The following is a 23,614-nucleotide window of genomic DNA, read 5'->3' as shown; positions in this document are numbered from 1 at the left end:
TTGTATGTAAGTGAACAAGAGGGTGATTAATGAATCACTAAAAAACTATGTGCTTAGTTTTAATAAGGATGCCCTGGAGCATGGTAGAGAATCATGTTCTAGTTGGTGTAGTTGGGACCTTAGGACCTTGCTTTAAAAATCCAGATGCTTTTTTAAACTTTTTAAAAATACAGATACAACAGGTAGCATATTACTGGTGTAGCTGATAATTTATGCAGTAGCTATTACATGTTTTTGTGCTGATTATACATCTTTATGAAATTAGTTCTTATGTGTTTGAAATTAAATTGAGCCCAATCCATCACCACTGTGTTTTAAGATCAGCACAGGCATACTACAACTGAAGATGCTAATTACAATAATTTGGGCAGTATAATGTTTTACATTTCTTGAATATTATCAGTGTCTTTTGCAGTTGTCTTAGTCCCGTGAAATTCCCAGAGACAGCTTGTAAAGCACCTGGGTTGATTTTTTTAAAGTAACTAATGTTTTATTTGAGTTAATAAAATGAAAACAGATTAGATGCATTCAGTAGAGTTCTGATTCAGATTCCAGTAGGAGTGTACACTTTTTCAAAATGATCACACACGATCAAGAAAGTACTTTTTCAAAACCTGTACTTGTCTTATGCTTTAAAATATTAATACTATGTTATTGTAAGTGCTACCCATTATAAAATAAAACTAGCCACCCCAACCATGTCCTTCTGAGGCACTCAAACTGATGTTTGTTTGACAGAAAAGGAAACCATTTTGTCCATATAGAAATGTCCAGTAGAGGGCCACCTTCTTTTAAAACACTCCATCAATGTAAGAAATTAAGTAGATTAGTGTAGATGTAGGCCAAATTTTATCAAAGCAGGTGCCTAAAATTAGGCACCTAAAACCACAGTTAGGGCATGTGAAAGTCAATACTGAGATATTACAGTGATGGGCAATACAGAAAACTTAAGAAACTGTAGACAGACAGATTTTCAGAGGTGCTGAGCACCTCAAACAGCATTAGAAGCATTCATTGTTATGATTTGCACAAGAAAGTGTTTTATGACAGTGTTATACATATTATGCAAGATTTTTCACAATAATCTGAGGATACACATTTATACATGCTGGGCCAAAGTGGCTGGAACACCATTTACCACACAGAAATTATGTCCACTTACACCCAAGTTGAATTCAACCTGTTATAACATATTTTTAAAAAATTACATTAAGACTTTACATTGCATTTATAATACATTTCTATTTACAAGACTGCATTGGTATGAGGAGAGTAGTCACCTTTTACATGTATCAGGGATCATAAGATAAATATTTATAAACATTTATGGTGTTTCCACTTCCGTGTGGCCAAAGTTAGCTGGGAGTCCCTCCTCTGCCAGCGGTAAATTTGGTTTACTAAAACGGTACCTTCCTCAATATTCCCCACAATGAGATACACCATGGGGCGGTAGGTCTGGGTCATCCTCTGAGTACAATTTTCATTCATAAGCAACCACTGTTGTATCATGTTCCGAGTATCATAAGGCAAGAGCAAACCCTGGTTGATGAATTCCACCTGGCATTCAATATTATACTCCTGATCACCAGAAACTGTTCTCTTTTTGGACAGCTTTACCTTTACCGCTAGGGAGAAAAAAACACATAAGTTGCTTTAACTGTTTAAGTGTAGCAAGGAATACTGCCTAATGAGCAGTGGAGGAATCCATAGTGAATTCTACAGTATAAGTATTAGGTCATACCTTTGTTTTGGGTCATTGCCATAGATTATGGTAGTATTTTTTTAAAGAGGGACATAGATAAGAGAAGTTTTTCACTGAATCACACAACCAGGAAAATGTAACATTCTCACAAAGATCACTGTCATATATCTTTAGTGACACTGCATGTGTCCAACTACTAGGGTGACCAGATGTTCCAGCACCCTGGTATCATTCCAGCTTTGTAGGGCAACCCAGGTATCCCAGCTGGTCCTATGGAAATTGTGACTTTGTCCATTTTTCAGCAGAATCAACCAACAAAATATCTGGCTACTGCTGCCTGCTCTTTGCTCCACCTTCTTTATCGTTCTTCCCTTTCTCAGTAAAACTTCCCATCCAGCTATTTCCCCAGATCCAACTGCATCATTGCGTTTCCATGCCCACTTCTCCTAAGGCCTGGTCCAAAGTCAACTGAAATCAATGAAAGTCTTAGCATTGACTTCTGTGGGTTCTGGAAGAGGCTTCTAGCTGTAATCTCAAAGTATTGTCAGTGGAAGCCCAACGAGGCAGCAGCCAGAACTTTCAAACCCTCATCAGGTAAGACTTTTTTTTTTAATGTTAGCATTTGCTGAATCTTGCTTTGTGTGGTTAACAGGAATAATGCACAAGTACACATTCAGTAAGGAACTTTCCTCTTTTAATGTCAAACAGCCAAGTGCCTCAGCTTTCTTTTGGTTTTAACTGCCAATAAAAGCCACTTCACTCCTTTGCCGCAGATTTCAGAGTAGCAGCCTTGTTAATCTGTATTTGCAAAAAGAAAAGGAGTACTTGTGGCACCTTAGAGACTAACAAATTTATTTGAGCATAATGCATCTGATGAAGTGAGCTGTAGCTCACAAAAGCTTATGCTCAAATAAATTTGTTAGTCTCTAAGGTGCCACAAGTATTCCTTTTTGCCACAGATGTTATCCATAAAGTACACTGTAGTACAGCAAATTAGACTAGAACAAAAAAGCCACTTGGTTATAAAATAGACAATAAGGCAACCTCATCATTCAAACAAAATCAGCGTGGAGCCTATTTGTATATTGTTTATAGGGGAAAGAACTTCCAGAAGATATTGGCTTGGGGCTAAATCCTGAGACACACACACACACACACACGCACACACACACAGAGACATCACAGACTGCCAATTATATTAGAGATAGTTTTTGAATACATCTGAAGTGACGAAGTGTGTCCACTATTCAGGAATCAAAAATACTGGTGTCTAATTGTACATATATTAACAAGAACTTACCAAAATTATTGGCACAGAAAACATCAAGAACTCTTTTCTGTGTAAAGAATTCCTCCACTGCTGGGCAGGTCTGGCATATAGGCTTTGGCAATTCTGGTAAGAAATATTAAAGTCTTGTTATTGTTTTGTCCGCTGTCTGAATTTAGAGCCAATGAAAGGTGCAAGAGTGACAGGCCTGAAGAGTAACATTCTTCACTTAACCACAGACCAGGTGTGATGTAGGCAAGCTTCCAGACAATGCTCTGAAAATGGGCCCCTTCTATGGATGAAAAGGGGGTTCATTTTCCATGCCCTTTCACATTGCTTGCTAAGAGTGACAAGGGTATCAATTTGTACCATTTATGGCATGTGTATTGGAGTAATTCTATTGGTGATGCTATGCTAAATTCACGAGAAGGAAGATCTTGTGGTTAAGGCATTGGGCTAGGGCTCCGGAAATAGTATTGGTTCTGCCACAGGCTTCCTGTCTGAGCTTGGGCAAGTCATTTATGGCCAGATTTCCAAAGGTGACTTCAATAGGAGCTGCTGGGTGCTAAAATCTGGGCATTAATCTCTCTGTGCCTAAGTTTCCCAGCACTAAAATGGGAATCCTTCCCTACCTCACAGAGCTGTTGTGAGGACAAATTTATTGTGTATATGAAGTACTCAAATACATGGTGATGAGGGCCATAGACACTCCTATCAGTAAATAAATAAAATACATTGAGCTCTGTAGATACCGTGGTGATTATGCTGCATATATGCATGATTGTATTAGCCTTCCTCCTGCCATCTGACCATCCTTCCTTGACTACAGTGCAGTTATACTGATTATACCAATTAAAATCTGGCCCAGTTTACACTGAAGGTGTTCAGCACTTCACAGGATCGGGTGCAAAATGGATCTGAATGCATGCACAATAAATGTGCACCCAAGGAAATGACTGTTTACAAAAGAGACTGTTTTTGAAATTTGTCCGGCAAGTTGTATTTGATTGATTCTGTACACTTGATTTTAAAACAGCTCACAGCCAATCCGACCCATCTACTCCATCTACCTTTATGAATATGTTTGTATTCTTTGCTAAGAGATGCTAAACACATGTCCTCATCAGCAGGGAAACGATCACAGTACAAACTGTCAGGCCAAGCCAGTCCATGGCAGAGGAGCACAGGAGCACAGCTGTCACGAACAGCGACACACATACTCCTGCAAGGATGGATGAAGCTGTGAAAAAATAAAAATCAGGTCCAACCAGTTAAATTTATTGGAAGTCAGTGACAATAGTGATTATTCCTACAGTAAATTCTGTACAGAGTTGTGAAAGTCTTTCTTATATGTCAGGGTTTAACATCCTCAGTCTTCATCAGTGATGCAAGTCCACACAGACAGAGGGTGCTGCTGGGGGTTCTGTATCTGGGCCTTGGGCTGGCTTTTAGAAGTCATACATTGTTTTAAGAAAAATACCTGTACGTCATTTTTGATAGGCACTCAATAAGGGCCTACTTCTATGTCCAATAAGTGATTTCAGCAGTAATTAGATTGGGCCCTAAATTATTAATATGAATAACACTGCAATCAAACGAAATAAAACCCAACATTGTTTGATCACAACTCTCTCTTTTTTTACATCATGACCAACGTTTAAGTAGAACACTTCTTGTGTGGAATTTTTTCCTGGAACAGGCAGGCAAAAGAAAGGTTAATAAATATTCTTCAGCAAAAGAGAAACAATTGGGCTGAGAATTATCTTCATTTTAAGATTTAACAACATACATTCAGATTGATATCTATTCAGGTACACAAGGCAGAATTTTAGAACGTGACATAGTACTTACGTATCTAAACAGACTGGCGCAAACAGAGAGCACAGAAATGTCCTTGCATGAGGGTGGCAGCCACTTTGCACAAAGTGCTGCCATTCAGCAGATTTTGGAATAACCTCTGCCATACTTGTGTGTCCCATCAGGTTGGGAAGCCTCATTTCAGAATAACCAATGCTGTGGCACATGCCCATCTCCATAGGTATCGTTACACATTTAGTGGATAATCCGATGTCAAAACCCATTGTCAATCCTAGGAAGCCACTCAGAGCAAAGAGCATCTCTGCTGCAGGAAACATCTTTGTGTGACTCCTGAGTTGCTAAATATGGGGTTGTCAAGTCCTTCTGCAGTGTTCAGACACACAAGCCTTGTGGTTTATATACACCATGAGCTCACTGCCCCATTCGTTATCAACAGCTTATCAAAACACTCAAGACAAGACCTGGGCTTATTGCCCATTCAAGTGATTGTTGTGATAACCAGGGAGGTGGAGACGATGACTTTAAATGCAAAAATTTACATATGGGATTTCATGAGTCTGAAAATGTCAGTGCTGCAGCATACTATGTGGCATATTAAATTGTGACACGTGGTAGTTTTGCTATGTGCCTGCTAAATCGAATTAAGTGACCCCCTAGAAAAGTAATTGACAGACAGGCTGTCTCCTGGGGTTGGTGTGTCTCTTTTGTTGTCAGACATTGCTGATTTGGCAGAAAAAAACAGCTCAGATTGACTTATCAAGTGAAAATGTTTTGCTTTTGGTAATTGCACCATGTCTCTTGCACTGTTTTACAACTTCAAGAGGCACTTTCTTTATGTGGTCAAGTACTACAAAGGAGACAGCTTTCTGTTAGTAAAAGAATATTCTGTCTGGAAACTTCTGTTAGGTCCCAATCCCATGAAGCGTTAAGTGCACCACAACTACTGTTGATTTCAGTAAGAGTCACAGAAATGAGTGCTTACGGAATTTACTGTATTGTCTCATTCATTAGGATATCCAGAGGCAGGGTTATATATTTAGCTTTGGAATTCTCATCTTTCATTGACTAGATTAGCAGAAGGTATATTCAAGTTCAGAGGTGGGAGAAGTTTTTCTAAGTGGATAGTATAGGACCATATTCTGGCTTCAACTACAGTCATCTATGTCAACATACACTTACACAAAGCCAGAATATTGCTTATAATTGGTACAGGACTTTGGGACTCTTTGAGATGAAAGATGGTACACATTTAAGGCATTCAGATGGTTATGTATTTTAATTACTTTACTAATAAATGAATATCATTTAATTAACATTTTATAAATACATGAAAATGTATAACTGCAAATACTACTCCCATCACCCTTTTTTAGCACAAGTTCAATTGTCAGTTTTGTTAATTAAAAATAAATAGAATTGCTGACAGTGCAAGTTATTTTCTTACATAGTATTAAAACAAAGGATGCCAGATATACCAGAGAAGGGAGCAGACTAGTTGAGGCCATATAGATCTGAGTTACAGCTAGCATACATATTGCTATTAGAAAAGTTATATCAAAAGAGGGTTGAAAATTTTTGAGTTTCAAACTAGAAAAAAAATTTAATGGAAATTTTAAATTTTGATGAAAACAGATTTTTCCATCAGCTCTATTTATATCAATTTTTTAAAATCAATTTCTTATCACTTGATCCATTTCTCCTCAAATAATTGATTTTTTACTCTGAAACAGACAGTAATTGGGCTGCTTTACAATATGTAAACTTATTTCAAGAACTTTTTAGATATTAATAAAATGTCAGGCCCTAATCACAATAAATCTAATACAAAGTATTATCTCTGATAAAAGAAAAGGAGTACTTGTGGCACCTTAGAGACTAACCAATTTATTTGAGCATACACGAAAGCTTATGCTCAAATAAATTGGTTAGTCTCTAAGGTGCCACAAGTACTCCTTTTCTTTTTGCGAATACAGACTAAAACGGCTGTTACTCTGAAACCTATCTCTGATAAATAGATGTGTATATAATTAAAACAAATAGGCTCATAATATCTTTTTGAAGGGCTCAGACATGGCAGTTATAGTGCTTGATTAGACTCTTCCAGAATGTTTTCAGACCTCTAGCCTCAACAGATTTGAGAAAGACAATACACTATATATCAGTAGTTGTGTGTAAATGTCTAGGGGTGAAATCTTAGACCCATTGAAATCAATGACAGAACTCCCACGGGACTCAGGATTTCACCGTACATATTTGTTTTATTGTTTGTATGCTAGCAGGAAAATTACAGGATCTGTTTAAATACCCTGATAAAAGACAACATAAAAGTTCCCAGGGATTAATGGTGTTGTTTGGAAAAACAAATATTCCATGGATTTTTTTCTTTTATTGTTTTGTTTCTTGCTCCTTGTTTCTGAGGACAAATATGGTTTATTTATACCTGTCTCCATTTCCTCAAACTAGAGAAGATCAGTACAAAATAAGACTAATTAGGGCTATGGGGAAACACCTCAAGCCTTTATTCATCAGTGTCAAGTTCATCAAGTGCTTCATCTTCAACTCAAATTTAGGAGCCACGTTTAAACTCAATAAAAATGTAGTTCCAAAGAAACTGGTTTAGTATCATTGATTTCAGTTAGGCCAGGCTTTTACCTGTTGGCTTTAGAGTTACTTTGCAACAACAGTGTGGCACAAAGCAGCCTTAACACAGGAGAATCTGGGCCTGAGTTTCAAACCAATTCAAAGAAACTTTTAAAACTCCTCTGACATGGTTTGACTGCCCAGTGTGCACAGAGCTAAGTCATAGACCTGATCCTGCAAAACTTCTATGTACATAACTTCCAGTTAAGTCAATGGGGAAAGCCTTAATGGGGTCACCCAACATATATAACCCATGGGAAGATAACACCATGTAGGTAAAATCCTCCTCCAAAAAGGCCCTTAGGGTACCACTCCCTCTCGTTGTCAAAGTAGGAGGTATAAATAAGAAGCAGAGTTGAGATCAAGACTTCTCTGTGTCCTTGCAATCCCTGGCAGCTGTAACAATTGCTTCAGGTTTTTGACAGGTGATGTAACATATGCTGATGGGCTGGCCAATGCCCAACTGAAGCAGGACTAGGAGAGCACAAAGGTGGTTTACAGCCCCTTTTGCATCCCTCAGCCTTAGTGGCACTGCATATTTCGGAGCTGCAGGAGAATGTGTACAATGCCAATGAACCCCAATGTGTCCAAAATAAACAAACCAAAAGGAGTTCTGTATTCATCCATGCTGTGCACAAGCCTTTGCTGAGTAACCTCATATCCTATTGTTGTAACCCCTTTCCTTCAGCCCCTCAGAATTATTTTGTTGTGTTTTTCATTGCTTTATGTCTGAAATCATGTTGGAAGCTCTCCAGCATTGGGACCCTGCCTTCTTATTTGTAATGTGAGCTTCCTAGCACACTTTTGAGTGCTGTAAAACATATATTATTAAAAGGCCTGAGGGCTATTAACTATTTTGAACATAATTCCCACACTCTTTATATAAAAATACTATTTGATTTCTTCCAAACTATTATATAATGGCAAAACATAGACCTATGACAAATTCTCAGCTTGTTGCAGGCAACATTAATTCTTTCACTCAAATGGCGAGATTGTACCCATGCGTTTCTCAGCCAAGCAAGGGAATAATGGGGTTTAAACACTCCAATTCTTGCTCAGCCTACATGGGTTCCAGTCTGTAGAATGGAGAACAATTGCTGGTCTCTGGGTTGTGGGCAAGTGGGTGGGGAGAGGTAGGAAGTAGGAGGGGCCCTGGCTCTGAGAAGCTGGCCAGGTGTGAGTGGGGAAGCAAGTGGAACCTTTTCCAGGGCTGTATTATATAGCAACAATCCCCTTCTCTCCCCTTCAAAGTACGGAATTGGAAATCTCCGAGTCACAATTTCTTCCTGGGGCTGTTCCTGGGTGGAGCAGTTATGAGCTACCACTTACTCAGCATTGTATCTAAAGACTCACTCTAGTCCCAAATTTGCACTGCAGGAAGTTAAATCAGTTTTCATGTTTGCTTACTGTGCTCTGTCTTTAAAAGGATCTGCACTTTCTAATTGTAAAGAAAACTATTGTGTGTGAGTGAATGTGGTGCTTATTGAGGCAGGTGGACTGAGCATCCTGGAGACACAAGGCCTCAGTATATAGAACAGGTACAGCACAATAGAACGAGCACATCAAGCGTCTCCATGCTGGCCTCTCAATATGCCTCCACCAGGGATTGGAGGGACAACTCCTCTTGTCTCAGAGAGATCAGTGCAGCCTGTCAGAAGAGACACATACTGTGTGCTCTCTCATGGAGGCTTCACTTCTGCCCTTTCTTGTTTTGCTGTGTACTCTTATCATTCTGACTAAAAGTATCTGCTCCTTGAGTATGGAAAAAATGTATACATGTATTGTTAGCTATAAAATGTGATGGTTTCAAATACACTTTCAGCTTTTTAGTTCCTGTGAATCAAAAGCCAGTGATCATACAGCCCTAGTGTGATCGCTAGCTTTCATAAACACATACCCCTTCTGCTTGATATTTGTCACTGTTTCTGGTTTGAGGCAGCAACTGAAACCATTACCTAGTAGGCCATAGTTCTAGTTATCTTTGCTGGCTGCCTTCTGCCAGAAAACAAAGTCCTTAGGACTGGGCTCTTGAGTCTGTTGCACCTTGGTAATCATCTAGTTCAAGGGTGTATTAGCTGTGTCAAATTGCTTATCCTGTGCTATTCTCAGCAGCATCATTTCCCAGGTAAGCCTTCTCCATTCTGAGACTTCAGTTCCACACATTCACAGTTCAGTCTTAAGTACAAGGAAGTTCCTGGCTATATTTATTTGTAGGCCTCAGTAGTTTGACATCCTCCATGGAGGGAACTCTGATTGACATGCAGTCTGACAGCAGTTGGCTATATGTCATCATTTTTAACAAGACTCTGGCAAGCCAGTCACTAAACAGAGACATGGCTTGGGGAGCACTTCACATCAATTAGTATGTTGACTCCTCCACAGAAATAGGAGTTACAGGAGTACGAGTTGCCTTTTCTTTTTGTGGCTACTTAACTCATCAGCATGGTGTGGAAAAGTTGCCATGTGAATTTGCACGTGGCTTCATAAGGGGATCCTTTTACTATGTGTTTCACCACCCCCATCCCACTTTGATGCGTTGTTTCACTTCATTCATCTGGTTGTGCTGCATCTCTTGCTGCTCTTCCAAATCCTTGTGGGACTTCAATGGAAGGGCTGCCTGAGTAAGGACTACAAAAAACAAAGAAAGTAAGAATTGCTGAGGAAATTGAGTGAGGAAATTGCAGGGCCTACATGCCTTTTTTTATTATTATTATTATTATTATTATTAAACTAAGTTTTGTTAGCTTTGAAATATGTAATGTTGTCCAGTCAAAAAGTAATTGCCATGTTTTACAGGTATGTTGTTCCTGAACATGTGATTCAAGCTTGATTCTTTTCAAGACTTTTGAAGAAAGTTGTGAGGTCACTCCCTTAGCCACAGGCCATATTTACTGTTCTTGACTATGAGAGACAGTCACCTGTTGATGGACCCTGATAACTTGAATAGTCACTGGAGACTACCCTCCTCCTCTACCCTGTTCCCTTCATTTCCTTTGACTGTTCCCAGGGAGACAGAGATTAATGAGGAGCCACTGATCAGACTCTATAAGAAATGGGACTGGAATTCTCCTCAAAGAAGGCAGGAGTTTGTTTGGGCAATCTGAACAGATTAGAAAACTAAGTATTAAAAAAAAAAAAGTTAAACTAACGATTTGGTGCGGTATTTAGCCATATCAAACAAAATAAAATAATTGTAGAAATGCAAGACGGTTTGAAAAGGATCCAACCCTTAAACTTTGTGCCTCCACTCTCAGTCCTAATGAGAGATTTCCAAGAAGCCCTGCTCTGTCAGTAGTACAATAAATATTTTGTACTTTAACATTCCAGTTGCCTTTGTACTTTGCCACACGAACATGCTTTCTTCCATGACAGCAATTATTTCATAGTCTCTTCTTTTGGTTTTGATTTTGGTGGATTACAAAAAATGATGGTAAATAGATACTGGCACCAATATAACTGTGAGGAATAGTTGTGTTTGGTACTGAAAGGGTTTTCTTTAATTTGTTAATAGGAATGGTTTTAAGATATGCTTTAATTTTTTAAAAATCAGAAATATTATTTTTATTTAAAAAGAGCTGTAGGTGCACATAGTGCAATAAATAGTTCAAGAGAACAGGGCTACTGCCCTGGGATGCTACAAATGAGGATCTTTATCTTTATTACTATTAATTATTTATTGGAGAATAAGGATTGTCCAATGGTTAGGGTGCTTGTCTTGGACTTTGGAGACGCAGGTTCAATTCCCTGCGTGATTTCCTGAGTGACACTAGGCAATGCACTTAATCTCCCTGTGCCTCAGTTCTCCATCTGAAAAATGGGGATAATAGCACTTCTCTATTCTCACATGGGTGTGGTGACGCTAAACACATTAATCATTGTGAACATGGGCAGCTGGTGAACCAGCCATTAGGGAAGGCTAACCCGTGGATCCTCCCCTTCTGCTCAAGGGCCTGCCCCTCCTCCTCCCCTTCTGTCTGCCCTCCCACGCAGGAGCCCAGAGCACCCCTACCGCAGTCCCCAGTCCTGGGTCACCTGAGGGCCCCAAGCGCCAGGCAGGCGGCGCAGCCCCAGTACCGGCCGCCCTGAGTCCTGGTGGCAGGCCAACCAGCCTGGGCCAGGGAAGAGTGGGAACTGCAGGAAGGGACCTGGAGACAGAGCATGGGCAGGGCTATGCCAGGCTGTTTGGGGAGATACAGCCTCCCCCAGCCAATGATACCCACTGCCCATGACTGTGAGGCAGTCAGATACAATGGTAATAAGGGCCATGGAAATACCGGCAGGAGCCAGTACAGTAGTGCCAGGGGCCAAGGGTTCTTAGCACTGTACAAAGAGTGAGTAAGTAACAGCTTCTAACTAGATCTGCTAGACAAAGGTTGGGCTAGGAAACAGGGTGCACAGTGAGGTGCACAGTGAGGTGAGTTGTTAGTGGCAAAGGCAGGATTAGAAGAATTCACATCTCCTTTTATCCCCATCCAATGCACTACTCCTGAGGCCACTCTGCTTTCAGTCCAGCCTCACCTATGTAATCATTAGTCATGGAAGTCAGTTGGACTATTTGCATGAGAAGCTTTTAGGCTCAGAACCTCAATTCAGTACAGCCCTACAAAGAGGTAAAACATCCTTAGAAGTATATGTAGGCTGCATTCGGTGGATGGCAATACAAAGGCGATAGTAAAGTTAGAGGCAGCTGTGGGGTAAATGCTGTGTGTAACACAGGTTGTTTCTGAGAGGACAGTGGAAGGAGAAAAGGAGGACAAGAGTTGAAGATTATTATAATGAAAGTTAAATTCCTGCTCTTCAAACATACATAAGCTCTGTGTGGCAGGGACCATCGTTTCATTAGGTGTCTGTGCAATGCTTAGAGCTTGGGGCTCCAGCTCCTGACTGGGACCTGTAGGTGCAAGAAATATACTATCTATATTGGGATTCTATTCTGTGGCCCATCACTGTTCTGTGTGAGCACCTTGCACATAAGATCAGTAGCAATAGCCAAGTCTCTAGTGGATTCATGGAGTCCCCTTGTTAGGGATTAAAAACTAACCTATGCATAAGGGGATAGTGGTTATTGTTGATGGTTTGAGTTGCTTGTTTGTATTTATTGTTAGTTTTTAATTTTTAGTTTCGTGTTTTTTAATTTACTTGGTTTTAATTTAATTTAATTTAATTTTTTTGCACAAAAGTGGGGTCCTGTTTAGGTAGGTGGAATTTCAATGTTGGGGCTGTCATTCTTGTTACAGAGGAAAGATTCTTTTGAAGAGGCAGATTTTTCAGCATTGTGTAAAGATGGTCAGAGTCTGGCTTTGCCGAATCTCCCGCAAAGTTCATTTTATAGCTATATCCCTCCACTGAGAATGCTTTGTTCCCAGTAAGTAAATAATAATAGGAACGAATATGCAGGTTTTAAGAATAATTTACAGGATGATTTAAAGAAGACAACGCTGTACAGAAGAGTGTATTGAATGATTTGCCAGCCCCTGTTGAAGAAAAAGTTAAGTAATAATAGTTCCAAAGATGCTGTATATGTATGCTTTAACATAAGCCAAAGATAAATTCATTTGGATGAAAGTAAACAGCAAATACATACCAATTGTTTGTAGTTCATTGAGGAATTAAACAGGGTCATCTTGTCTGCTCCCAGCACTTCCTTTGTCTGTGGCCTGTAGTCAGCTACTGATTAGCATGATAAGACAAAAACACATCAAGACCTGAAAATTATGTCTGGCCTCTTGCTGTTACTGGAGATAGCTCAAATCAGTTAAGAAAGTAAAACTTTCAGGTGAGTACTCACTTGACTCCATTAAGCCGGGAGCTGCTCCTTTCAACTGGACTTGCCAGCTTCCTGAATCCTACTTCATATGATTAGCACAGGCTGCGACTCTGAAACCTGTCATATTATTCTATGTTCCTGGAGGAAAAAACCCTGTGGCTTGCCATTCATAATAATAAACATAGGATCAAATTCGCGGCTTATGTAACCCAGTTGAAGTCAATGAGACTGAATCATGTGATTAAAAGTGAAACATACAGTTAAATGGTCTACAGAATAGGGATAGTCTTAAATATGTGTTTAAGATTATGCATAGGTTTAAGTACATAGGCTGAATTGGGCCTTATTGTCAAATCTTGAGATCTTTTTCATCAGTGAGAGCTTTGCTTGAATAATGACGGCAAGGTCTGGCCCACTTACTTAATTTGAAAAATATATCGTAACATAAATGAGTGAAATGAAAATTCTATTTTCAAATGGCTTTGCTGAACAGGGATTTAAAAATAATATTTGTCAGCAAATAATAATCAAAGCAACAGCCTGCAGATGCATTGTGTTTCTGTCTGGTGGCTTCTTGGTAGGTGTCAGAGTAGCAGCATGTTAGTCTGTATCCGCAAAAAGAACAGGAGTACTTGTGGCACCTTAGAGACTAACAAATTTATTAGAGCAAAGTTATGTTCTAATAAATTTGTTAATCTCTAAGGTGCCACAAGTACTCCTGTTCTTTTTTCTTGGTAGGTTCTTTTTGATAGATCCTGCTATAAATCTACCAAGATAATAACATTCTTTTTAAGTAAGTGGATTTACTTTTAAAAATTCTACAAAGAAAAAACTGTTAGATGAAATACTAGTCTTTACTTTTGAACTTTCTACTTGAATAGTATTCTTGGATTCTGATTTTTTTTCTAGATTTTCCAAACTTTTGCATTCAGATAAACACAAACAGGTAAATGTACATGACTCTTTTGGCTAGCTCCCTTATAAGAAATGGCTGTGTCTTAAACCATCAACTGATAGAACATTATAACCAAGCTTGTTTTTAGGAAACTTCATTCTGAGCTCATGAAAAAGAAAATATGTTTGCATTAGGTATAAAACTGTTAGGACAGTGACTGTCTTGTATAGAGCATCATGTACATCCTAGTGGTATATAAATGTCTGATAATTATTTGTTCCTGATCACTATAAAAACAATTCCCATTGGAATAGTTCTGTTCTATTCCCACTGCCCCCTACCAGAGGGGCAATGGGACTCCTCCAAATACCTGCAAAAGGCTTGAATATTCCCTAGTTTTCATTTTCCTCCTACCCATTTGAGACCCCCTACTACAGACACTCCCTTTCTGGATAAGGATGACTGCATGGGACTCCCACTAGTGCCATCTGTTACTCTGCCAAAAGCTGTATTTTATGCTACTACTTCCCTTTGATCACAAAGAGGTTCAGTGAGAGGCTAGAAGTCATATCATTTAGTGGCAGGCTGGGAATAGAACCCGGGAGTCCTGGTACCAAGTCTTTTGCTTTAACTGCTACATCACCTCCCACTATATATCTCTTTCTAGGTATAGATCTATACCTTGAATCAGGGATTCTGAGTGTTTATAACATGACTTCACAGTCAGACACCCTCATCTAATACTCCAAAGCTGCACCACCCCCCAAATACATTGTTCTAGAATTCCTACTAATTTACAGAGATTATGTTAGATATATTACCTGCTCTTATGAACAGTAGTACAGTTCCCGATTTAAATGTCAAAGTGGCAATAGGTTTGCAGAACAAGTTGCCATGTTTTAAAAGTATGAACAATTTTGATTTTTATCTCTGCATTGTGTAGGAACTGGGCCGTATCCCTTTAAAAAGTCTTAGAGTCCTCTAGTGGCACTCTCTGCGGTCTGTGTTTAGAAACCTACCCGAGCAGTAGTGTGTACATGTAGGTAGGCCTTGTATGTTGTATATACTTAGCCCTGGTCTGCACTACTAACTTATGTCAGTATAACTACGTCGCTCAGGGGTGTGGAAAATCCACACCCCAAGTGACGTAGTTGTTCCGACCTAACCCTCGGCATCGCTACTGCCTCTCAGGCAGGCAGAGTAGCTGTGCTGATGGGAGACGGTCTCCTGTTGGTGTAGGCAGCATCTTCACTAAGCCCTACGGTGGCGCAGCTGCACTGGTGCAGCTGCTGTGCTGTACGTGTAGAAAAGCTCTTAGTAAACCTGGTCTCTTGGCCCCCAATGTGCTGCTGTGGTGCCTTCATATTACTATTTACATTTATTGTAAATAAAGAAAAGATGCAACGATTGCTCCCTGACCTTGTGAGTCGGTGTCTCGATTAATATAATAATTTCTGGGGCACATTCTAGGATACAGTCAGCCTCAGTCAACAGTGGTGGTTGTATTGATTCACTTTGCATCCCACCCGCTAACCACTCCCTTAATGCAGCATTTAAATGCTCTCCAATCTGACAACACTCTGTGAACTTCCTTAATTCAGCCCCACATTCTGAAATTGTTTCATTTTCTTTTTGTTGTGTAGAGAGCAAAAGACACAACAATCACCAGAGAAAGATGTGCAGGGAAATAACATTTTTTTCTTCAGCCTCCATGATACCAGCGACACTATCTCCATTCAATAGGAGGTTTATACAACTGCAAAGGCAGGTTCCTTTTACATGGTGGTTTGTGAAACACACATTGCCTATATTGAGATCAAAGACGATTGCTTTCTATTATCATGTCTTGCTGAGAGGTGCACTGATAAAGATGTCTCCACCCTAATGCTTAAATTCTATTCAGACTAAAATAAATGTATGGAACCAGCTCAGCCTCCAGGCGAGGATTAGAAGGCCATGACTCCAGCACCCATTTGCTAGTCTGGATACAGAACATATTTTGCCTTTGTGTGAAATATAACATAGCTTGGCTTGCACAGTCATTTACTGTCTCTGGGTCACTTTTCTTCCAACCGTGCTAGCAGGGATCTAAATTAAGATGAATCCAGCCTAAATAGCTGAATGAACAACAGGAGTTGAACAAATAAATGGGGAAAAAATTACCAGGCAATAATTTATAAACTGTTTAAACTTAAATGGTGCCCTAAAATTATTTTTAAGAATGCGGTTTGCTTTGACTGGTCTTCTAAGGAGCAGGGAAGGAAAGCTGAGCCTGGAATGCATGTAATTGACTGAATATTTTATCTGGAGAGGGTGATTTTAGCGAACAGCAGGGGTTTCATTCTCTAAATAACACTACCGGTTTCACACTGGGTTTTGTGGCCTAAGATTGATGACTGTAATGTTTGAGTCACTTGATGCTCTGAAGAGGCAATTTTCATTATTAAAATAATAGAGGAGTAAATAGATTAGAGGTGGGATTGTTTTAGCTGACAACATTTGAAGGCTAGACTCAGGAACAGTAGGGGACAAAAGTAAGGACACCATTTTAAACACCGCAAAAAGAAAAGGAGTACTTGTGGCACCTTAGAGACTAACCAATTTATTTGAGCATAAGCTTTCGTGGGCTACAGCCCACTTCATTGGATGCTAATGAAAGCTTATGCTCAAATAAATTGGTTAGTCTCTAAGGTGGCACAAGTACTCCTTTTCTTTTTGCGGATACAGACTAACCCGGCTGCTACTCTGAAACCTTTTAAACATCATTAATATATCGGTGCAGGAGAGTTTTCCTGAGGCACAGAAAGAAAAAGTGATACTTTTCTAAAATAAAGAAAACTAAGGGAGTGTGCCTCCTAAATGGGGACGGTTGGCAGGTCTGGATCATTGCACTGAAAGCAATCCACCTCTGAACACAGGAGATAGTTACATTTGAATTGCCATTTGGGGCCAGACTCTGCCACCTTTACTTATGTTAAGTAGTACTTGTCTCAGTGAAGAGTCCCACTGAAAGTAGAATGAAGCTACTCTCTGGCAGCCTGATCCTGCCCATTGAAGTCAATGGCAAAGCTTCCAGTGACTTAAATGGTGCAGAATCAAGCCCTGAAAGCCAGGTTGTGCCACCCTTATTCATGCTAAGTATCATCATATATCATGAACAGTCCTACTGATTTCAGTGGACCGCTCATGGCGTACAGCACTATTCGACACAGGAGCAGGTGACAGCACCTGGCTGTATGTAAATGGACCACCCATACTACTCCTGTTTTTCAACTGACTTTTAGGTATAAGTTATGTAAGAATGCATATTTATAAAACAGGATGTTTAAAAGGATTTAAGATGGGAACGATGCCTCAATCCAGTATGCTGCACTGGCACATGGGAGACTGGCTAAAATAATCCCCTAAATCCTGGTCTCTCAGAATCCCTGTGCCAGCAAAGGCTAGGAATGCTGCAGATGCACACGCCTAACTTGAAGGGGAGAGAATGCCTTCTGCCACTTAAAGTCCGCTCGCATATCCTTGGGCTGAGCAGATTATTTACACAGAGTTTCTGCCCCACCCAGGGATAAAGATACCGGAAGTGCGGAATTGAATTTGGCCCTCCACCTCCGTTTGCATCACGCCACTAGCCTGACCATGATTGCTTCTGCTGGCTGCATAGATAGAAATGTTGGTTTTTATTTGGTAAATGGATTTGGTAGATAACACTAAAGGATGAAGCATGGGAGAGGGAGATACTTTCTCTGCCTTTTTGACTCCCTCCCACCCCCAATTTTCCTAGTGTTACTTTTTCTCACTTTAACATTTTATTGACTCCCCACTTTCTCACACATTTTTTGGCCCCCCACCCCCAACTTTCTCCAGTAAAACCAGATCTATGTAGGGCCCTTTGTTAGAATCATCCTCTGGCTCTCACTCCATTTTCTGTCTGGACTGCCTGCTTAGTCTGTGACCTCCTCTTAGGAAGTGTGCGTGTTTTTGTGCCTTATTTAGCACTCAGCACCCTATCCTGCTGGCAGATTAATCTACTTAAATGATAAATTTAATCTATTTAAATTATAAATAGATCATATTTCATTTTACTCTTGTATGAGAAATTGTACTTGCTGGGGAAAAAGATGTCTTTTCTGTTCACTTGTTAGGTCCTACAGGCAATTGCTTCTAAAAGCTTTTCAGATAAGGAGTCTAAACTGACAGGTTTCAGAGTAGCAGCCGTGTTAGTCTGTATCTGGAAAAAGAAAAGGAGGACTTGTGGCACCTTAGAGACTAACCCATTTATTTGAGCATGAGCTTTCGTGAGCTACAGCTCGCTTCGTCGGATGCACAGTGTGTATGGTAACACCCACCGTTTCATGTTCTCTGTGTATATAAAATCCCCCTACTGTGTTTTCCACGGCATGCATGCGATGAAGTGGGCTGTAGCCCACGAAAGCTCATGCTCAGGTAAATGGGTTAGTCTCTAAGGTGCCACAAGTCCTCCCGTTCTTTTTCTGGAGTCTAAACTGTGGCTGGCAAGTGTAAGTTCAATGTAATACTGCTGGCGTCACCAGTCTTTTCCTTTCGAACATGAACTGATGAAAGCTTGTAATACACTCACACAACCCCTCTGAAATATCTTCGCATTTTGAAATTTCTGTGGACTTTAAAGCAACAAAACAGAAGAGGAATGAGGAACTGTGTCTTCTTACGTGATGTTGACTTCAGTGAGTCCTAACGTGCTTAACTACTGTACTTAAGCATATGTTTAACTGCTTTGCTGAACTGGGGCCTCAATGCCATATTATCAGTCTTGTGTGGCAGAGAATATATTTCCAGGAAGGAGGAAACTTTTGGGGTAAGAGTTTTTATAGTCCATCTTGTGGATATCCCCAAATTTTTAAAGCCTAACTTTTTGGGCTGGATGAGCCATAGGAAATGGAACCTGTTTTAAAGTTAGGTAGCTGACCATAAGGGATACATTATGCCAAGTTCTGATCTCACACCACTGTACCCCATTAACCTCAATAGGGGCGTATAGGCATACTCTAGTATGAATTTAGCACATTGGGTATAGCTGACCTTGGGTGATATATTCCTCTCCTTGTTCAGCTTTATCCTTTGGACTTCCATCAAAAAGTGCCGAGGAATGATCATTCATATGCCATTTCTCAGCACTGGTGATATAGTTTTGGGAAAATCTTCCATTTTCATAAATAATATACATCTCAAAGCGCTTCCAATAATGAAGACACATACCGTTTAGGGAGAGCAATTCAAATGCAATAAGACACGCAGCAAGCTCATTATACTGATCGAATCAGATCAGTGACACACAGCATTAATCCAATCATAATCCATAGAAGGCTGTAGAATCCCCAATAATTCCACATACCCTAATATTACAGCACAGGAAGATAGAGTTAAAGTTCCATTTTTAAGACTTATGATGGTATTGCTAATCTATCCATTAATTATAATTTTAGAGAATTAATATTAACTGAGAAAGTCACACTGAGACACTGAGAATTTCTAAACTCTTGCATCTTTAAATTTAATAAGTAGGACATTCTTTCACAGCTGTTCTGTAATTTAGCAACCTTAACTTAAAATTCACCAGGCAGTTTTATTTTGGAATCCATAAGAGGAGTTATATTGGAAGCCTGTCCTGTGTAACCTGGGATTTGAAGTGTGTTTATGTAGTTGGTGCCTCTGTCCTCTCACCCTGCTGGTTGAAGAACTCTGTCTCTGTTAGCAATTTTTTCACTTCAGTGGTTTGACTTATCTCATGAGTGTGAAGGTTTCATTTCAGATGTAGAGAACTTCTTCACTTGTTTGCATTAGGTTTCCTTTCTGTCTCAAGCCTAATCTTTGTGGTGGGGGTGAGGGCTTGCTGCACATGTAAACAAGCTAGTCACTGCTAGGGCAAATTACATATCCTAGTATTTTAAATGTTGCACTTACTATGGGTCTGATCTAAAGCCTGTTGAAATCAACTGAAAGACTCTCATTCACTTCAGTAGGTTTTGGATCACGCCCTATGACAGGAAAACTTCTAATATGTTTCCTTTTATTTTTAAGAATTATGAATAAATGTTTTCAGCCATAATTCAATCATGCTGTTATACAGAATGCCTGGTCTAAGAACCAGCTTTGAAATACTAGATGTTTTCAAACCGGCAGGCTCAAATTTCAGGAGGGTTATGTCAAGCCTTCATCCTCCCAAGATAGATCACGAAGTACTGTTACGAAGTTTGTGGGTGTTTCACTTAAAAACAGAGGTTCTCTGATTAAAGATCTGATGGCACTTTTCATAAAAAAATAAGGACAAGGGCTAGCTAGTGTCTTTGGCCAAGAGTTTCCTTTGACACACTGGTATGTGCTGGATGGTTTTTACACTTTATCCCAGGTAGCAGCTTTTCAGTGATGCTGTATTGAGGTAGTGTGTAAAGTGCTTGGAGATCCAATATGCAGGTTTAATATTAACTGAATATTGAACATAAGCAATAAGACATGGTAGTTATACACACACACATACAAAATTACATTAAAAGAATATTAATAAGGTGGTATGCAGTGTTGTTGTGGCTGTGTCAATCCCAGGATGGCACAGCCGCGTCATTGTAAGATGCGCTGTGTGGCTGCTCTTTATCGCCTCTCCCGGTGAGAAAATAAAACCATCTCCAATGGGGGCAGTAGCTTTGTCACCAGGAGCGCGGCTCCCCCCGACAAAACGCTGTCCACACAGGCGCTTTTCGTCGCTAACATTTTGTCATTCAGGGAGGTGTTTTTTCACACCTCTGAGTGACAACAGTGCCAGTGTAGATATAGCCTAAGAGAGACAAGGTGGTGAGGTAATATCTTTTATTGGACCAACTTCTGGGCATATACAGAGCTCAGCTTCAAGTCTGGGAAATTTACGAAGGCTATGGCCACACTACAGCTTAAGTTGACACAAGTTATGTTGTTCAGTGGTGTGAATTAGCCACCCCCTGAGTGATATAACTTATGCTGACTTAAGCGCTGGTGTGGAGAGCTTCTCCCACTGACATAGTAGCCGCCACTCACTGGGGATGGATTAATTAAGTCGACAGGAGAGATCTCTCCTGTCAGATTAGATGAGGCAGCTGCGCTGCTGTAAGCTGTCTAGTGTAGCCATAGCCTAAGGTTTGGTCTACACGAACAACTTATATCGGTATAAATACGTTGCTCAGGGGTGTGGGAAATACACACCCCGGACGATGCAGTTATACCGACCTAACTCCCAGTGTAGACAGTGCTATGTTGATGAGAGGGCTTCTCCTGTCAACACTGCTACCTCCTCTCTGGGAGGTGGAGTATCTATGCCGACAGGAGAAGCCAGAAAAATTCAGGAAAGATTTCTTTCAGGGCTAGGTCCTGAACCCCCTCTTCTGACCTTCAAACAACCCCACAACCTCTTCAGCCTCATCATCAGAGGCAAGCTCCGCACAGACCAGGACACACCAACTCAAAAAGCACCGGACCCTTCCAGAACAACAGATGCAAAATCTGCAGACATATCTCCACTGCTACAATGATCAACACTACCTCCACCCTGAACTGACCTTTGAAGATCCTTGGGTCCTACACATGCCTATCTCAACATGTGGTGTGTACCTCCTCCACTGCACTAACTGCCCCAATAGCAACTGTGTGCATGAAACCAGCCAGCCAATCACTGTGCTCTCGAATGAACTCACACAGGAAAAAAAGACAAAACCTCCAAATCACAAAGTGATCACTCTATATCGGACCTATCAGTCCTCATCCGCAAAGGAAACCTGCACAACACTGTCAAAACATGAGTCTGGGAGCTCAAATTCACACCTTTGCTAGATACTAAAAATCATGACCTAAGTAGAGACATTAGATTTATGCCTTGTTCCTATAATCCTTATGACTGGAGGGGTGTTAACGGGCCACTTCACTTTGAATGGTCCCTTGAAATACGTGTTAACTACTTTTGCTAAACAATCTGTTCCACCTTGTATTTAGCTGTAACACCCTGAGTATTTTCCCAAACCTGAGCAGCTCAGGGGAAGCTTGAAAGCTCTCACCAACAGAAATTGGTCCAATAAAAGATATTACCTCACCCACCTTGGCTCTCTATTATTAAGGTTGCAAAGTCAAGCACTCGAAACGTAGGAAACACCAGGATTAAGGTCGCCTATGCAACCTTAATTTGGTCCCCTTGTGCATATGCATTATGATACAATCTTTAGCTATATGATTACATACTGTTTTTTCCACAGGACCCTTGCCTCATTCAGTCCACAGGATAGATGAAGCTATTCAATATTTTGTTTTCTCAGTGTTCAATGTATGGCCACAGGCCTTATTTACTGCACACTATTCAAACTGTGCTCTGAATACAGAATTATTAATTTCCTCATGAACTTTGCTCTGCCATTTATCACAATAGTATGTGAGTGCTTCACAGGCACTAATTAATTTATTTCACAGTACCCCTGTGAAGTGAGGGGATGGTATTATCCCCATTTTATAGTTGGGGAACTGAGGCATAGAGACTAAGGCTATGTCTACACTACAGACGCTGCAGCTGCACCGCTATAAGGTCTCCTGTGTAGACACTCTATGCCAGCGGGAGAAAGCTCTCCCGCTGGCATAATTAAACCACCCCTAATGAGCGGAGGGAGATCATCTCTCACCGACATAGCACTGTCCACACTGGCACTTTTGTTGGTGAAACTTTTCTCAGTCAGGGGTGTGTTTTTGTCATGTAATTTGACTAATAATGTTGTGACCCATAACCACGTGTAAAAAGAAAAGGAGTACTTGTGGCACCTTAGAGACTAACAAATTTATTTGAGCATAAGCTACAGCTACAGCTCACTTCATTGGATGCATTCTGTGTGGCAAGAACACAAAAAGCTGGACCCAACCGAGTGAAAGAGAGTTGTGCTGATGGGCAGAGGAAAGCATTTGCAGCCACAGGGCAGTCTCCTTTGGTTGAAGATACACACCCACAGTTGGTCAATTCAGTCTATAGCGTAGGAGTGCTCCTGGATTCCTCACTGATGCTAAGCTCTCACATAATAGCATCTATCTTTAGTTACCTCAAAACTCCATCTTATCCTGGCAAACCATGACCTGGCTTCAGTCATTCACACCTTCCTCATTTTTCGGCTGCACTTAGGAAACTCCATCTAGTACAAAACACTGCAGTGCATCTTCTCAGAAAAACAGGCTACCACAAGTACATCACTGTTGTCCTCCACTCTCTACACTGGCTTCCCATAGAACATCACATCAAGTTTAAACTCTTGGTTCATAGCCTGGGTCCAAGAGATCTAAAAGACTGACGTAAGGTCTGGGATGAAGACCCTGGGTGCAACTTTTCTCCTTTGGCCCACTCTCTGCAGCAAAGATAAAGCTGGTCTGGTGCAGGAGACAGACCTTTCTTGGGGGCCAGTTCAAAACTGTGCAATGAATTCACATGGGAAGAAAGGACCACCACAAACCTCATAAGTGCAAGGTACATTTCTTTGACCTTACCTACTT

The 23,614-nt window shown here is 40.5% G+C and overlaps 1 protein-coding gene across 1 annotated transcript; it reads right to left on the bottom strand.

Moving 5' to 3' along the window:
* Positions 1–1,282: 1,282 nt before the first annotated feature.
* Positions 1,283–5,050, bottom strand: LOC140910536 (secreted frizzled-related protein 2-like). Its single transcript, XM_073341719.1, has 4 exons — positions 4,821–5,050; positions 4,040–4,209; positions 3,003–3,095; positions 1,283–1,625 (listed from the first exon to the last, which is right to left on the bottom strand). Exons 1-4 carry the CDS (start codon positions 5,048–5,050, stop codon positions 1,315–1,317), a joined length of 804 nt encoding a protein of 267 aa, XP_073197820.1. The 3' UTR covers positions 1,283–1,314.
* Positions 5,051–23,614: the final 18,564 nt, after the last annotated feature.

The sequence above is a fragment of the Lepidochelys kempii genome, chromosome 1, assembly GCF_965140265.1.
Source record: "Lepidochelys kempii isolate rLepKem1 chromosome 1, rLepKem1.hap2, whole genome shotgun sequence".
Classification (NCBI taxonomy): domain Eukaryota; kingdom Metazoa; phylum Chordata; order Testudines; family Cheloniidae; genus Lepidochelys; species Lepidochelys kempii.
Note: the sequence above shows the minus strand (reverse complement) of the source record. Positions and strands in the feature narration are given on the sequence as shown.

Bases quoted from the DNA above. Each gene is read 5' to 3' on its own strand.
- LOC140910536 (XM_073341719.1), bottom strand. From the start codon at position 5,050: ATGGGTTTTGACATCGGATTATCCACTAAATGTGTAACGATACCTATG. The intron at 4,210-4,820 runs GTAAGTACTATG...ATTTTTTCACAG, and splicing joins GCGCCAGTCTGTTTAGATAC to CTTCATCCATCCTTGCAGGA. The intron at 1,626-3,002 runs GTAAGTTCTTGT...TTTTCTCCCTAG, and splicing joins TTTCTGTGCCAATAATTTTG to CGGTAAAGGTAAAGCTGTCC.